At 38.7% G+C, this 16988-nt stretch overlaps 1 protein-coding gene across 6 annotated transcripts in view; it reads right to left on the bottom strand.

The window, feature by feature from the left end:
- The window catches only part of ANKRD44 (ankyrin repeat domain 44), a 146874-nt gene that overhangs the window by 23960 nt on the left and 105926 nt on the right, over positions 1-16988 (bottom strand). For 3 of the 6 annotated variants that reach the window (XM_064451956.1, XM_064451958.1, XM_064451960.1), the window contains exons 15-17: positions 14759-14839; positions 13640-13751; positions 1072-1143 (exon numbers count right to left, since the gene is read on the bottom strand). In XM_064451956.1, coding sequence (XP_064308026.1) covers positions 1072-1143; positions 13640-13751; positions 14759-14839 — 265 coding nt within the window. Of the gene's footprint in view, positions 1-1071; positions 1144-13639; positions 13752-14758; positions 14843-16988 lie in introns of all 6 variants that reach the window. The other 3 variants (XM_064451954.1, XM_064451959.1, XM_064451957.1) reach the window with 1 other exon arrangement.

The following is a 16988-nucleotide window of genomic DNA, read 5'->3' as shown; positions in this document are numbered from 1 at the left end:
AAACAGAGATATGATCACTACAGATATAAAACTTGCCCCTGTTTTCAAGTAAGCAAGTTCCTTCCCTTTCAAGGAGGGCAGCTTTGTGGTGAGGTTGGATATTCAGGGAAGAGCCAGTTTGTGAAAGACATATGAGGAGAGGCTGTGAGAGCTGGTACTGTTCAGCCTCAAAAAGAAAATGCTCAAGGAGGTCTTACCAACACGTACAAACACCTGGTGGGGGAGCAAAGAAGACAGAGCCAGACCCTTCTCAGGGGTGCCCAGTGACAAGGGGCATTGGGCCCAAATTTAAACACAGAAAATTCCATTTAATGCAAAAAACCCCCATTTTTACTGTGATGGTGGTCAGACATTGGAATAGATTGCCTGGAGGCTGAGAACTCTTCATGCTTGTAGATATTCAAAATGTGGTGGGGCACAGCCATGAGAAAACCTGCTTTAGCTGCCTCTGTTTTTACCACAGAGATGGCACTAGCTGATCTCCAGATGTCCATGCCAACCTCAACTATTCTGTCATTCTGCACAAGAAAACTGAGAAGAGGGATCATGAGTCTTGAGCTCTTAGGAAAGGGGAGCTATTGTGATTTCTGAGGCCACATGTGCTGGATCCCCTTTTGATAGCACAGATTCCGTGGCACACTCCCAGGGCACTGCTGGGGTTTTAGCATGTTTTCCCACACCTTGCTGTGTACCAGAGAGTTTTTTGCATTCTGCACATCTCCAGGAGAACATCAGAGTATCCCATTCCATGATCAAAGCCATAGGCTCAAGCTCCAGCCCCAAATCTATAAAGTAGTTATAAATAAAAGTTGCAACTTTCCATTTAATTTCACTTCAGTGTCTTGTGTCATCTTCTTACCTCAGTGTTAGAGTCAGTAAGAACCAAGAGCTTCAACTGCCAAAAATGTAACAATTAATGATTCCAGCCCAGAACCTGTTTTTGTTACACCTAGGCCTACATCCCTTCCCAGATATTTCAAAACAAGTCTATGATTAAACCTGCTTCAAAGACAGAGATTAAGGAATTATTCTAGGAGATTATGATCAAACACTTTACACGTCATAACTTACCGCTAAATGCAAAGGACTTTTTGTAGCTGCAGAATCGGATTCCTCAAACATATTGTTGGTTTTTTCCAGAAGCTGGGGGGGGGGGGGGTGGGGGTGGAAGAAAAAAAAAAAAAAAAGGACAGTCTTAAAACAGCTTTGCTTGAGTCAGGATAAGTTCTCATGGACTATAAATCAGCAAACAAAGATATATTTTGTCCTCAGATGTCCACAGTGAGTATTGAAGGACCGTGAGGAATAAATACTTCACGAGCTTTTCTGTAAGGTATTTTCAAGTTTTTTTCCACAGGGTAAAATTACAAAACTAGTTTAAAACGCTTGTCAGGAACACCCTTGCCCTGATTAATTAGTTTCCCTGAAATCATAGGGACTGCTTGGGTGAGTTGGGTGAGAAAGGAGCCCTCAAAAGCATTGATTTGTGGAGAACAGCCCTCAGTAAGTTTACATTGGACGAAGTGCAGTTTCAAGACTACAGAGGTAATGTACATGCATGCCATGTCTGATACAGAGTTTCAGATAATTCTGACACATAATTAGCATTGGGAATAATTATATCTGAGCTGTGAGTCATTCACAGTCATTTTTATAATTTATCAAAGTAGAACCTGCTCCTATAATGAGTCTTATGAAACACAACACATCCTTGAACTCTTACAAACATCTAGTAAAGTGCATCACACTTTTACATGATCCTCTTCACTTCAAGGGATTCCAAAGCATTTTAAGGCTTAACAAACAGGGCATTTCTGTCCATCTAGAAGTAGGAACTATAGATTAGCAGCACTCCACAATAGCACATGAACCCTGACAACTTACCCAATTGAGGCTGCAAAGAAAATCATACACAATATTGACAACAAATATTGAGAATTCAAAGTTTATTGAGTAGCACTGCTCATGTGCATGGCCTTTTACTTAATAACTACTCAAAGAATTAGTTTCCAAACACCTTTGCGACTAGAAATTAGCATTTTACAGAAAATTAGTAATAGGAAATTGGAACAAAGAAAGAAAAGCATGACAGGTAACTACAACTGACTTGTAATGTTTCTAAGGTCACAAGTTAATTTTTCACACAGGTTTTTTGACTTTTTTTTGACAGAGTAAGGAATCAACTAAAGGACTGCAAGAGAAAAAGCGGAAAGGAAGTTTTTGTGACAATCTGGACAATTCTAGGGTATGACAAGATGGAAGACTCTCCAAAGAGGCTAGTGAAAGCCTATGGTAGGCACAGAATTTACCTGCCTACACCACAAGATGATGGCATATCCTAAACTCTGATGTGTGCCTGAGCTTTTGTTGTAACAAATTAGTCTTTAATAGACCTACACCAAGGACAAATTTATCCAAAAATCAACTGGAATACAAGCTAGTATTAATAATGCAGAAGATGTCACAAATCTCTTATTACAAGGACACTAATTAAGTCCTATGGAAAAGCTATAAAATTAAGCAGCGATTTTGTTTATTTGTATATTTTGTGCTTAGTAAAACAGCAGGACTGGGAAGGAAGGACATGTGTGTTGATGCAAATAGGACTCATAAGCAAGTGGGTGTTTGTATTAACAGGGAATACAGATTTTTAACGCAACTCTGCAGCTAAGAAAAAAAAAAAAAAAATGAAGTCCCACACCAGTTTTTCAGTAGGCTTGGGGCGGGGTTAGGAAACACATTTGGTCTTACCATGTGGAGCCACCTCCAGTTTCAAATATTGTTCTCTTATATAAGAGAGCTATAAGCAGGATGAAGCAGTAGCCAGACCTGAATACATGAATACATTCTGACTTTCTCTAGTAAGTAAACAAACTAAAAAAACCCACCCAACAAACCCAAGCACTAAGCCTGTTCCTCTGCCTACCTAATACTGGCCTTTACTCTGAGTCCATAAGGCCAGCACAGCAGACTTTTAATCACTTTTAATTACATTTATCATCATCTATTGAAATTCCAGGATCAAAATCTCCACATAGAAATATTTTCCTTAACCTGTCAGAAGGCTCCAAAACTCTCCTGGAACAAGGTAGATTAATTGCCTTTCAAGTAGATGAAAAAAAAAATACACAGAAAATTGACAAAATTAAGACTCTAAAGGAACAAATTGTGGGACTGGAGAGCCCTGCACAAAAGGCATGTCCATGGCTTAGAGTTAAAGCGGCTTAGGCTGATGCAGACTAGACTTAATGAGCTTATTACTCATAAGGCCAAATGTCTCCATTATAAAGTCAAGCATAACAAGAATTTGATGGTAAACCTGGTAGGTCTCAGATACATAACCAGACAGTGCAAGAGAAGAATTATAAAGGAGAGCAGGAAGAAGATTAAATACACAGCACTAATAGTTTTTAGTATGCTTTTTCAAGCACTGCTTTATAATTATTAAATCATATGAAGCATAAATGTCATGCTCAAAGAGACAAAAAGTACCAGGTCCAAGTTACCAAGTGAATTCTCCAGTTTCACCAGTGTTTCTATGGTTCTAAGAATGCATTTATAGTAAATTACATATACTTGTTATAAGAACACATAAAACTGTGTCTGTGAGGGGCTCTAGCTCCATAGCGCTACCATCTTAGAGTATACTTGTAAGAAGGCACCCATAGCTGTGTCTTTTTAAAAAAAGGTGAACATATCACACAAAACCATTTGCCCTTGCAGCTATGGAAGCTTAAATCCACAGACCCTGCAGAGCAATCTAAGCGTGTCTGCTGTGCTGCAATACGTACCCGCCTGCTAGAAGCTGGCCAATGCATTTCACTGAAGACAGACAAACATGAATTACTAACAGTTCATGGTTACTGGTGGCTGACTGGAGAATGTCCCAGCATATCTAATTTCTAATTTCTTGTGCCATTGAAATTACATCTTTTGGCTGATTACATTTCTATATATTGATTGTCCGCAGATTTTAAGTGGATGTCAGAATTGTGCAAGTGAAATTGGTGGGCATGGTTCTCTGTGGTCAGGTTATAACCTTTTAAAAGGTAAGGATACCCTTACTTCTCTTTCTGCCTCTTGGAAATTCCCAGCGCGACCCCTTCACTTCCCATAGCAGCACTATATAGTAGTGTATGTAATTATTTTGTGAAGTCTTCTTCATACTCAGAAACAGGAACTTGAATGCTTTGGGAGGGAGATGCAGACAAAGAAAGATAAAACATGTCAATTATTCAGTTCTATTGTTACAAACTAATAGCACCACAAGGCTGCTATTATAAACTGTCCTCTCTCCCCCAGCTCTGTATGAAGATTAATAACATTTACAGTTCCAACAATTTTATTTTATCTGTATGTTAAGGGTTTTACAGACATAAGAGTCTTTACTGCTTGATTTTATTCTGTGGTTATAATACAGGATTATAATGGAGGATATGGTATGGGCAATTTTCCCCCTTCAATATTTTTTTATTATTTTTTTTTAAAAAAAACTCAAATGTGCCAGTTAATCACTCAGGGTAGTTCTTATGATTGTCCTTATAGACTGTAACATACGTTCTAAAATTCAGTTCTGGTTAAAGAAAAAATAAAAAGCCTCATGAAGCATCTCAGTAATTTAAAATTACCGTGAGGCAGAAAAGGAGATAATAGTTTCATCACACATAAAAGGTTTAATGTACACTTGTAAAATGAAGATGTCAGAAGCAACCTCAAACCACAGACACTGTAATGATGGGTGCTATCTCAAATCCTAAAAGAGAACAGCACACATGACTCTGTACGAGCCATCATGCGCCCACACCTGTAGGCGCAGCCCTTTCACTGCACTGCTGGTAGTTATGTCAAAGGTTTGATCTAACTACCACTGAAGTGAAAGTGACTTTTCTTTGAGAGTTTTACTGTTTTAGTGAGTAAGGCAACTTCTACATTCCAACACACATACTTCCAGCACTGTTAATGAACTTCATCAGTTTGGTGCTATTAATACTAGTCATAAAATGGCAAACCATTAGGTTACATGTGTATAATCTATAAATGGCCTTTACTCTGCAAAGTTATTAAGCAAACAGCGTTCAGAAATTTTTACACACACAAAGAGCTGATCAAAAGGCAATTAAGATAAAATAAATAGTTGAACATTATTCTTCTGCAATAATTACATAGCAATGTAGCTTACCACTTACAAGGTCATTCAGAAGTGGCAATTAGTAACAATTTTTAGTGTCACTTTCAGAACAGAATAAAAATATATCAGCTAGGATGTCACTTTAAATCTCATCTTTCCTGATAAATTGCAATACATAATTGTCTCTACTGGGGGGAATACATACCAGCAGCAGCTTCTTTTAAATAAAGGCTTTTCCAGGAAACAGCAAGCTCAAGATTAAAGACTCTCATTAGTTGTTTCAGATGAGATAGGAAAGAGTAATAGAATTAACCTCTGTACTGCTTTATACCAGGGAAGCACATTTTTAAATCTCAGAGTGATTCTTGGTTGAATAATTCAAATGTGAAGCAGTACAAACATATCATCAGGGCAGACAAGCAGTCCTATAAGCTCTCTCCATGTTTGTAAATACAAATGACCAAACTATTTTAATCTGATCAGGTTAAAACCAATACACATCCTTAACCAAGTGTCTGATGTTTCTTAAAATCAGGCTTTAAAAATGAGATTAATCAGTGTTTACATCAATTTCACTCATGTGCATAGATTATGGGTGAAGTTAAAAGAACATAAGGAAAAAGAAGTTTCACAAGAGCTAAGGCAGACCGAGTCTGAAGGAATTTATTACTAGTTCCATGCAACTCTTCCAGTACAAACTTTAAATATCCAACACCCTGCCAGAACAATCACCACCATGCAAACAGGACACTTACCTGGCATATAAGAGAACAATGTTCAAGTCTTTAAACATATCTAAATCCAAAATTCAAGCAGACTTCCACTGGCTGTTCTCATGTGGGACACTAATCTTCTGTTGGAGCTCTTTCACTTCATACAAAATTGTTTCATATTAAGCCACATGAGTGCCATATTCAGTGGGTTATACAGGAGATTCTCACCCATTGAGTATTATATGAAGCAGGACAGCTCCAAACGAGAGCGAGAGATCCTACCCAGCACCAGCCAGCATAATATGTTGGTCACCTCCCCGGATGTTCAAGTCCAATTTCTTTGTCAGTCAGGAAAGAGATTCGAACCTGGAACTTTCACACTTGAACCACTCATACCATGTTTCTTTCTGGACAGAAATACTACCTCAGAGGTACCATAAAGCCTCATACTAGTTTAAGGACCCTCTTATGCAGTGAAAGTTTTGCAAAATTTCATACACTTGTGTAAAAGGTATCGGAAAACTTTTATTTAGAGAAATTATTATCCTTAAAAAAAGTCCTCTTTAGCTAGAAAATTTGAGTGCTGGTGAAGCACAGTGACAGTCAATTTTTAAAATGTGCATTTCAATGGTATTTTTGCTACTCTCCTCTCATTTGTGCCTCTAATGTGAAATGCACACAGTGCTTTTTAAACTCAGACTCACTTGAAGACGTGTAATTTACATTTCTTCTCTAAACCACTTTGAAATTGGCCACAAACTTCCAGAAAACAGACAAGTGTTGGTTCCATTTCACATTACCAAATGCAAAGTTACTTTAACATCCAGAAAAGTGTCATGCCAGTCGGGTACGTGCACTTGACTCACAGCTCCTGAGACTGACTGAGGAAAAGCAGCAGACTTTCTAGCAAAGCTTGAGCCTGTAAGCAACAGCAAGAAGGAAATCCAATGGAAATGAAAGCAGCACACATGCAGTGGCTTGAAGTACATGGCATGCTAGTTAAGAGTTGTGGTTCTTCTTCTTCAGGCTTTATCAGACTGAATACAAGGATTTGCAAAATACTATAGGTTTAAATAAAAATCAAAGTACACGGCATGCAATAATTTTTCATTTACTCACTATATCCAATGGAGTTTTGCTTCCAATCTAATTAAAAATGTCAATTAGAATAATTAAAGACATAAATATTCAATTGTAATGGAAATCTGCAAGTGTTTATTCATTTTTTGCTTTGTTTTGCTTTTCCCGTAGAATAAACTGCATTGCAAGCACTGCATGAACAGTATCAGAAAGCATGACCTGATCCTGTGTGCACCCAGCTCTACACTGTCCACCTATGGATGAAATACTCCTGAAACCTTGGGACTAGTGCCTGCTGTCAGACAGCCACTGTGGATAGATACCAGTTGCATTAGTCATAAGGGAGATGGGGAAAGAGAAAAATAATGTTCATTGAGAATGTTTAAGATCAATCTACTCAATTGACAAAATACAGATACAAAACATACATGGTATATGAGACTAATGAAGTTAGATTGCTTTGTAAGCCTACAAATACTAATAAATCAGTGACAGTTTCTTTTTGAAAGTCTGCTCATGCAGGGAAACGTCTTGCTTTTTATAAATAAGCCTGATTACACCCCCAACATCCCAGCACCCACAGCTCTTTCTCCGCTATACTGTCTAATGCAACGCCATATACCATATTCAAATGCCCTTTTCATTGGATTCAGTAGATTTGAGGGAGTCAGAGATTCTTCACACATTTACATTTAAACTCCACACACACAGATACACACTCACAGACAGGTATTTAATGCAACGGCAGAAGTCCATGACCTCTTTCCGAACTGAAGGAAAAATGCCTCCTGCAGTTCTGCAATGGCCTTGTTATTCTCTGTCAGAAGACAGCAGATATAAGTGCCTTGCTTCTCCACCCCAGGAAAATAAAAATATAAACTAAAAGACGACAAAATCTGTCAGAGACAGAAAATAAATCTCAGAGATGCCAGGCAACACTCCTATCCTACAAGCCAAAGTGCCAGCAGGGTGCCAAAGAAAATGGTAAATCCCTGCACTCATGGAGTTCACAAGCAGCATTAGCTTTCGAGAAAAAGTTTTTAGGATCAAAATTATCTAGTTTCAAAAGCATAAAATCTAAGCCAAAATATTCCAGCATATCTAGCATATATAGGCTCCTATTGATCATTTAACCAGTGGGTACATATTGCACTAATGCTGACACCACAACTTGATAATTGAATCTATCTACAATTATTTGGGTGATTCTAGGACTGACGGACAAATTAGGTTTATTAAAGTTATTTTCAAGCATTAAGTTCCTACGTTCTTTTCCTTTTTAGAGACACTTGACTTAATGACTTTGAGCTTCCTCCACTAATAAAGGAGCTTCCACATGGGAAAAGCTCTCACAGACATAGGTACAAAGTCATTCACCTCACAAAACACTATCACCACTGGTTTCCAACAAAATGCTCCCTTTAAGACAGAGGGTGTGGGTCATGGAGATGGACAGGCATTCATGGAAGAGAAAACCCAGAACGTATGCCCTGAATGAAGAGGTTCAGGCCAGAAGGTGGCCCAGGGGCTGCAGCTAGACAAGCATCCGAGCCAGATCTCCATGTGGCAAAAGGCTGTTTAACACCTATCCCAACCATACTTGTGATTCATTTGTCACTAATTACCACTGTCCTGCTCTCGGATGGATGAATGAGCAAATTCTTGTTGATAAGAGACATACATAATTAGTAACAGCCATATCAAAGCTTTATAGGGTCTGTGATTTCAATTTCTCCATGGGTTAAGGAACTAAGTGTTTGAAGGCACGGTTCAACTGTTTTCCAGTGGTAACACCAGGTCTAATAAAGGGTGATTTCTTTCTCTTCAAACTCAGCCTCTCCTTTCATGGCACAGCCAAGATGGCCTTCTGCTAGCGGAAAATTTCCCTCTGCCCCTTCTCTCTGACACAGAGCTATGCAGATCACCTTCCTTGAGGCAGGCAGACCGAGATTTGCCTTTTCTTTTGGACACAGTTTTCGGTTAAACCATGCTCTCATCCCACCCCTGTGCTGATTCAATTCTACTAGCCAAAAAGTGATATTCATTTGCTGATAGAATAACGAGAAGAGCAGATTAAAAGAAAAAATAACCATCAATTCTTACAGTCAAGAGAAGAGATTTCACTACAGGAGACAGGCATTAAATTCTGTTTGCCCTAACACTGCACAGAAACCTATTTTTACCAGCACAAAGTGCTTGACTGGCTCTCCAAATAGAATTTTAATGTGAAATTACAATTTAAATTTCATTCTTTTCACACCAATAAGGATTTTGTGATAAGAGATCATTCCAATTAAAAAAAGAAAACACTTTTTTTTTCCAAAGTAGTTTCGTGCTATGATCAGCTCTAAAATACCAGCTAGCGATCGTGACTGATACCCCTGACTACCAAACGCCAAAGATGTCAGTCCTGATCTAAACAAACGTGAAGTTATTTTTAGAAGTAGGAAAGCAGATGGGAGTTTCAGTTGCTTGCAAGCACACATGCCCACAATTCAGCCTTTATGAATGGCTCCTTACAGATGGAGAAAGAATTCAAGAATCTGCTTCCACTCTTCTCTTTTTAGCAACATCACGTCATTCACTGCAGGGCAACTACCCCACTAATATGCCAGACAACCTAAAGGTCCTCCACGAAAAAAGCTTCTGTCATTGAGCTCTGTGGTTGAGCACACAATCACAGATTTTATTTGTTCGGGTCAAAGGATATGACCTTTTCACTCTTAATCCTATTTCTCCTAATAGGTCTCCGCTCCCCACAAAGAGATTTAGCTAAATTCCGGCCAAGGTATTGGGCTCACAGTAAACACAAAAGTTAAAAAAAAAGAAAATATATTCTCACATATAAGCCAGCCTTTTCTAAACTGTACTCAAACATGTAAATATTTTGTAATACTGAGAAGCTATAGTGCTTAAAGCACAGATCAGATCCCGCAGCAAAGGGAACTCCAGTGGATACTGCATGTCCTTCTCCAGTCTTCTTTTTTAAGGGATCCTTTATTTGAAAATAAGCTGGTTTAGATACTTTTTATGAAAACCAGTGGGGAGAGGAGAAGAAAAAATTGATCTTACAAGGTCTTTTATAAACTTGGCATACTCTGGTATATTGAATAATTCCCTAACATTTTGCCAAAGTTTGGTATTGTGCATACAGAAAAATACTAGTAACCATTACTCATAAACTCAAGCTCATTGTTGCACCCACTTTGCCTTAGCTTTGATCAGAATTAAAGCTTCATATTTGATATGTACTTCTTCCTCTAACAGTTTTATGCCCATGAAAAACTGTCTTGTTCTATGGAAGATAATTCTAGCTATCTTCATCTATGAGCTACCAGTAATAAACCAAAAATATTTACCCAAGGGATAAGACAGTAAAGTAAGAGTTAATTTGGTACTGAAAAATAATGCTGTTTTTTCAATAATCCTGCCTGAAAATCTCTTCTTCAGGATGGAAGGGCTGGAAATATTTTAGGAGTATTCTATATGTCGAGTTCCTGTGATTCAAATTAGTGGTTTGAAGTTAGCACTTCTAAGAAAGACATCCATTTATCGCTGTTATTGCACGTGTGAAACCAAAATAGAAAATCTCCCTGCCTATCTACAGATATATTTACATCGGAATTACGGCTTCTGGGCTCCCACTGTTCCTTGAGTAAGACCAACTAAAAATATTGTGTATCTTACTTTTCTTTTTGTTAGCACTGAAGACAAGAAAAACAAGAAAAATATATTTCCAAGATACAGCAACAAAACAAGCCAAGTACCCCTCAGACTTATTGAGCTGTCCTCGCGCACCTACTCTACACACTAACCCACCAAGTCAACCTGCAGCATTAACTGAAATCATCAGCTGCCTCCACCATTACTGGGGAGAGCCTGGTGCGGCTCAGGAGAGAGAAATGAGGCAGCTAGTGTTGCCAGTTTTCTAGATCTCCATTGGTTTAGTTTTCAAAACCGATAAACAGAGGCTTGAGGACTAAGATGGCGTTTGATGACTTACTGTTCTCTCCTCTGTGGAAAAGAAGGGGCCTCTAGATAAAAGTCATGCCTAGAAGCAATTAAACCTTAGTGGTTGCTTCATTCAACTGTGAATAACTAGAGCAGTCAATGTACTGTGGCTAATAGCTACCAGAAATAAAGATCATGTTTCATGACTACGTCCTTGTCATAGGGCCACCACAGAGAGCACAACAAACTGTGACAAGCCACCAGTCAGCCTCACAGGACAGTGAGGCTCCTTTCCATCTGCGCCAGATGAATTCTTATTGTAGCTTTTACACACAGACTACAAATAGCCATAAATATCCATAACTCCATCAAAAACAATTTGATTGCATTACAGGATAGTGATGTTTATAGATGACACTACTTTATCAGATGAAGCACAGGAATCAACAATCGTCTTAACACCTGGGAGTCTGATGAGTCTGATGTTGGAATAAGTGAATAAACCTAGGCACAAGGATTATTTCCAATTCGTGCCCACAACACAATTAACTTTCAGCTACTTAAGACTTCGTTCCTGACCATTTTGCCATCCTGTATCCAAGCAATGAAAAAAAAAAAAAAAACAACAGTGTAAAGGTGGTGGCCATATCAGTCAGTCACTGTTATTAAATACAAAGTTACTGAACTCTGGACTTAGTAACTCACTAGAGCAAAGGGGCAACTGCTGACATGAACAAAACGGAATCACCTTCTCCTGACAGTGGGTGCAACCATGATGAGTCCTGGTGCTACTGTTGTTCGAGCACAAATGCCTTCTGGTACATTTAGCTTTTGTATTGCGGAAAGGAAGAGACACCTGTCAACCTCTGAACACCAATGGCAAAATCCTGGTCCCTCAAAACTTTCAGCTAGATATCCTAGTACCCAATAGTGGCCCTTTGCATGCAAAAGACTAAAATTCTGAACAGTGTTCTTTCACTGGAGTACACAGAACAGCTGTATATCTATAACTTTGCAAATGATACTTGACCTTGGGTTTCTATACGGCAGCTATAGTGACAAATATGGGAAGACTGACATGGAAAAACACTGGCATTCTCTGTCCAAGTATAGAACACTTGCTGCACAGCTGCCTCTAGCCCGCAGTTTGCATTTCACCCTCCAATATTAAAAGCAAATCCAGCACCTCTGATACACTGCATTTCCAGCCCTTCCTTTTGTCTGGCAAGCCTAAGCAACACTAGGGCTCAATAGTAGGTCATTGTCTGCAACCGATACATTGCTAGAAAACGTGCACAGCAACAAGCAAAAGAGACCTTGCTCCATGCCTGCTCCACGCCTTGCAGCACACAGCAACTGTGATAAGGAGGCTGAAAGAGAATTCGCCAGTGAAGGTGCTGTTATAGAGATCTCTGCTCATGCAAGTCATGCAAGAATCTGGGTAAGGTTGCAGTACATATTGCTGTGGCCATACAAGCATAGGCTTGTACGCAGCACAGAGAAGGCTACTCTGTATATACACCCTACAAATACCAAGAACATTTGCTTTTGTTCCAAACAGGCGGCAGGCTCAGCAGAGGACCCCTCCATCCCCACAAGCAGGGTCATGAGAGATCAGCTCTAGGAGAAGGCTCTAAACAAGGAAAGATCAAACTCACTGTCGCAAGCAACAAAGGAGCAGCGATATTTTAAATGTCCTAAACATACATGCTTTCAGGTGGGAGCTAAAAAGGCTTATCATCCGACCTGAGATTCTGACCCATGGCTGCCCTGGCATAATAACAGGTCAAAGTTTCCTAGCTGTTGTGACCCTGATGTAGGCCAGCTGCAGTATTTCTCCTGTGGTGGCAGTAACTGAGAGCGCTGGTAAACGTGTGTGAAAGCAGCATGTGTTGTGCAGAGCACCTTTTCAATAATTAAGTACTTTAACTCTTCAACAAACAAAGAACGAGCCAAACAACATAAAACACTAAACAGCACACAGTCTTCTTACTAAAGCATGAATATCTATACAATTTTCTAATTAGAGCTCTTTTTTTAAAGCAATTAAAGTCTATTTCTATGTAACACAGTAATTTTGGATCAGCCTGTATATCAAGCAGTTCAGTTAATGCCCATGTTTATGGCACCTATTTTTACAAGTCACAAACTTCTATGAATCCACATCTCCCAAATCGAATTTTTGGCAAAAAAATTTTCGCTTCTTATAAGATGCAATTTCTAATCATTCAGGACCAGGATATTAAAAAACAACAACAAAAAACCCCAATTACACTGCAAGTTAACCTTCATTATGCCAACTTTATCAATGCTGCTGCTGTTTCACCAGACGCAAAAAACCACTGCAGGTATGCAGCTGAACAAAGCTATTTACTCTCTCAGTTTGCAAGTCAGATAATGTGCCAGCTGCAGAAGGCACATACACCCTCATGCACTGGGAACTATCCCTTACTACTGGCACTTACACTGGGAATATTTTGATCACAGTTAAAAATAATTTGAGTACACATAAACTCCACTCAAAGACAACATTTAAGCACCAGCTTGTTGAACAAAGACAGGATTATCAAGATGAGCATGTTTTTAAGATATATCTGGTTGCATATATTTGAGTGTACTGCACAATATGGTGGAGGTTTTCACAGATTTGTGAATATCCGCAGAACTCAAATCATAACCATTAGGGGAGTTCACAGTACTAGTATATACACACACACATATATATATATCAGCAGATAAGAGACTTCTGAACTGTCTGAGCACTCACCAGTTCCAAACACTGCCGGTGCCCATATGCAGCAGCATAATGCACAGTGTTGTACCCCTCTTTGTCTTGGATGGATGGATTGGCATCATTTTGTAGAAGAAACTCTAGACACCTGCGGAGAATTCACTTGTTTAAATGACAGCTGACAATATTTACAAGACTCATCCCTCACTGCAACTAGGACTGGCATTGAAAACTGGCAGTTAATTCTGTATTTCTAGCAGCACCTCAAGTCACTTACAAGTTTCCCTCTCTCTACCAATAGCTCTCCACAATCACCATTTTTTAAAAGAATCCCCATTCATCTTCGAAGATCTTCAAAACAATCAATCTTCAACCCAACCTTTGTGGCTACTTTAGATTACAAAATTATTTTCTATTACGAAGCCTGAAAGAAAACTACACAACTCTGTACCATGATGTAAACAGACTAGATTTGCTACTACTGTACGTAAAAACTCATAGATCAAACCATTGCCCTCCAAACATACACTGTGGCAAGCTGAAAAAGAAACTTAACTGAGTTAATTTCCTGTCATGTACATACATAAATATACTTTCTTCTTTGTTGGCTTTTTTTTTTCATCATGTTTTTTCAAAGGATCCCTTCTGCTCTTTATAGCTCCTGTCACTTTTTCTTACACCATCAGGAAATCATAATTTTGTTATCTGTACTTCCTCACATAGCTTGTAATTTGTAGTGAATGTAAGGCTGTCATACGAAAAAGGAGGTTTTTAAAAAAAATAAATCATTAAGCAGCCAGATGAAAATGTCAATCAAGCAAATACATTGAGGAAGCCATTAGCTAGTTCTTGTTGCAACATATGTACTCAGTGCAAAGCATTAAAATAAGTCAGTTCATGATGCTAAAGAATTATTAATTACTGAAGCAGTACATTTTCAATTAAGAAACAGCAACAAGCACAGAAAGAGAAATATTAGGGAATATGTGCACAGAGAAGAATGTAGAGCTTTTTTTCTTTAGGTGAACCCTCATTAAAGCCAAGCATTGTGTTTAGCAGAGCAATGAATGAGTGAAAGCAGAGTGTAAACTGCAGCCCAAAGGAGTGGCATTCTCCAGACATGGAGTCTAACTGCTTTATTGACACCAAACTTACAATGCAGCTTCTTTTTCCTTCATCTCACTGGCTCTTTCAAGTTCTTCAGCATTTTCATGGGAGTTACCTAAAATATTCTTTCTTCTTAGCACAGAGGACAGAAAAATGTAACTTATTTTCAGAATATCATACCAGTGATTTTGACACAGTCTGCCACCCATCCCCAATCTCCTCTTCAAGAAGTTGATCTCCTCCAGCCAACAATAAGAACTATACAAGTTAAGTGAGGTTACTGCATGGGTCTGCAGCTAATAAGTTTTGCAAGCTATAGAGACAACTACAACATGGTGGTTTATTGTCCTGCAAGTCAATGTCAAGCAAAAAAAAAAAAACCAAACTCACACCCCCAGAAAATTCTGATTTCTATCAGAAATGGTTTGATCATTGCTTTCTAGAATCTTTCCGTTTCTCCCACAGCAATGTTGTGCATTTTGTTTCTTTTGCAGAGAGGAACTCAGGATTACCACAGCTTGATTCTTCCTACAGTAACCTGCCAGTTCTTCTGCATTTAGGATTTAGAGAGTCTTTAATCACCGATACTAAATCAGTCTATCTTGAATCTGCATTAGCTGTGTTGCTGACTCTCCACAATTTCTGTGAAACATTTTGGCAACACTGTGTGGATCTCTTGGTCAGATTCTTTAGATTCTTCAAAGAGCTCAACATGCCTTCATATTCCTGCACATTCGGATCATTTTTGGCATCTCTGCTTCCCAGCTGGATGGATAGCAGAAAGACGACTATGATTTGTGATCTTACAATCATGAGCTTGTGATCGTGATCTTTCTTGGCCACCAAGGCTAACACAGAATACATTTATAAACTGTTATCATCATGGATTAGTAGCTTGAAAGGTTTGTAGAGGACAGTTTGCTAATTACAATTCTAACATAACACGTAAATTCCAGACTGGATTCTGCACAGTGCAGAACAGTACATTCTTTCTTTAATATGCAATTTCCCATTTGTAGTATCAAGATTTGACATTCTTCCTGTGGGTGCTAGCAATAATGGATTGCTCTAGAAACCCAGGAACTGTCTGATGTCTGCTGACTCAGAGAAAACTTCATTATTAATAAAATAAGTCCCCTGAATATTAACATTTTAAGCTCATAGACAATACTCATGTACTAAACTGAAAACAGATGCAGGTAGTGCTTCAGCAAACTACAAATGAGTGAGATCCCAAAACAAGATTCCCTGAACAAAATAAGCGATGATCTGGAGAAACCGTACATACTCAGAAACTGCAATTGTCTATTTAATGAAGATGCTGTTGTGATTTCCATTGCTGGAAAGGGTACTTTATGAAGACCACAAGCAATAACAATTACCAGAATAGCTGAAACAGTCGGGCAACCTTGCTGCACCAAGACTTCTCCCTGCTCATTAACTGCCCACATCCGAAGTTAAATAATTATGACTATTCTTTGGACTGAGATTGCCTGACCTTGGGAGATTTTTGTCATTAAGCAGGAAAAAAAATATGCTGACCTATAAAATCATGGACTGCAAATAGCTTTTCATCTATGTAACAAGGTTTCTTCCAGAACATCTCAAGCTGGAAAATTTAACGAGCAGACAGCATCACCACATCAGAATCAATTTAGGTTTCAACTATGAGGGCAAATAAAGGCCACATATCCCTGCCAATGTTCAGGATGTGACTGAAGTAAACTGCCTTTTTTTTTTTTTTTTTTTTAATTAATGATGGAAGTAGATACATCCCTAAGTTAGGCAAGAGCTTGTTTAAATGCAGGAACTTCACCTACAAAGAGCCAAAAGCTGGAAAACACACACAGAATGAAAAGTCTCAACACCCTGAGTAACAACTTGCCCTGGCAAGACAGAATTAGAAACAGCCAATGGTTAAAGCCTTCCTACGAGCCTACTCTGATTGTAATGCCAAACACAGACATTTCAAGATCCTGCTGCCTTCTTCCCAGCCATGTTCAGGTTTGAGGGTGACAGGGAAAACTTTTTTATATCAGTATTATCATATCAAACGATGAAAAAGCTACCAATGCTCTGGTATATAGTAGAGGTCTGGATGCCAAAGTTAAGCCAATGTTTTCCTGCAGTGGCTCTGACATGGCATTCTGCTGGAAATGAGCCAGAATTATTTTTACCAGGCCTCACTATGTAAGAAACCAAGAAAATAGTTCCTTGGTGTCTATAGGAATGAGACAGAGAAGCATGGGATGACCTAAAATAAATATAGGTTGTTAAT

Source organism: Phalacrocorax carbo, chromosome 5 (assembly GCF_963921805.1).
Source record: "Phalacrocorax carbo chromosome 5, bPhaCar2.1, whole genome shotgun sequence".
NCBI classification, from domain to species: domain Eukaryota; kingdom Metazoa; phylum Chordata; class Aves; order Suliformes; family Phalacrocoracidae; genus Phalacrocorax; species Phalacrocorax carbo.
This window is presented reverse-complemented; position numbering and strand designations above follow the sequence as displayed.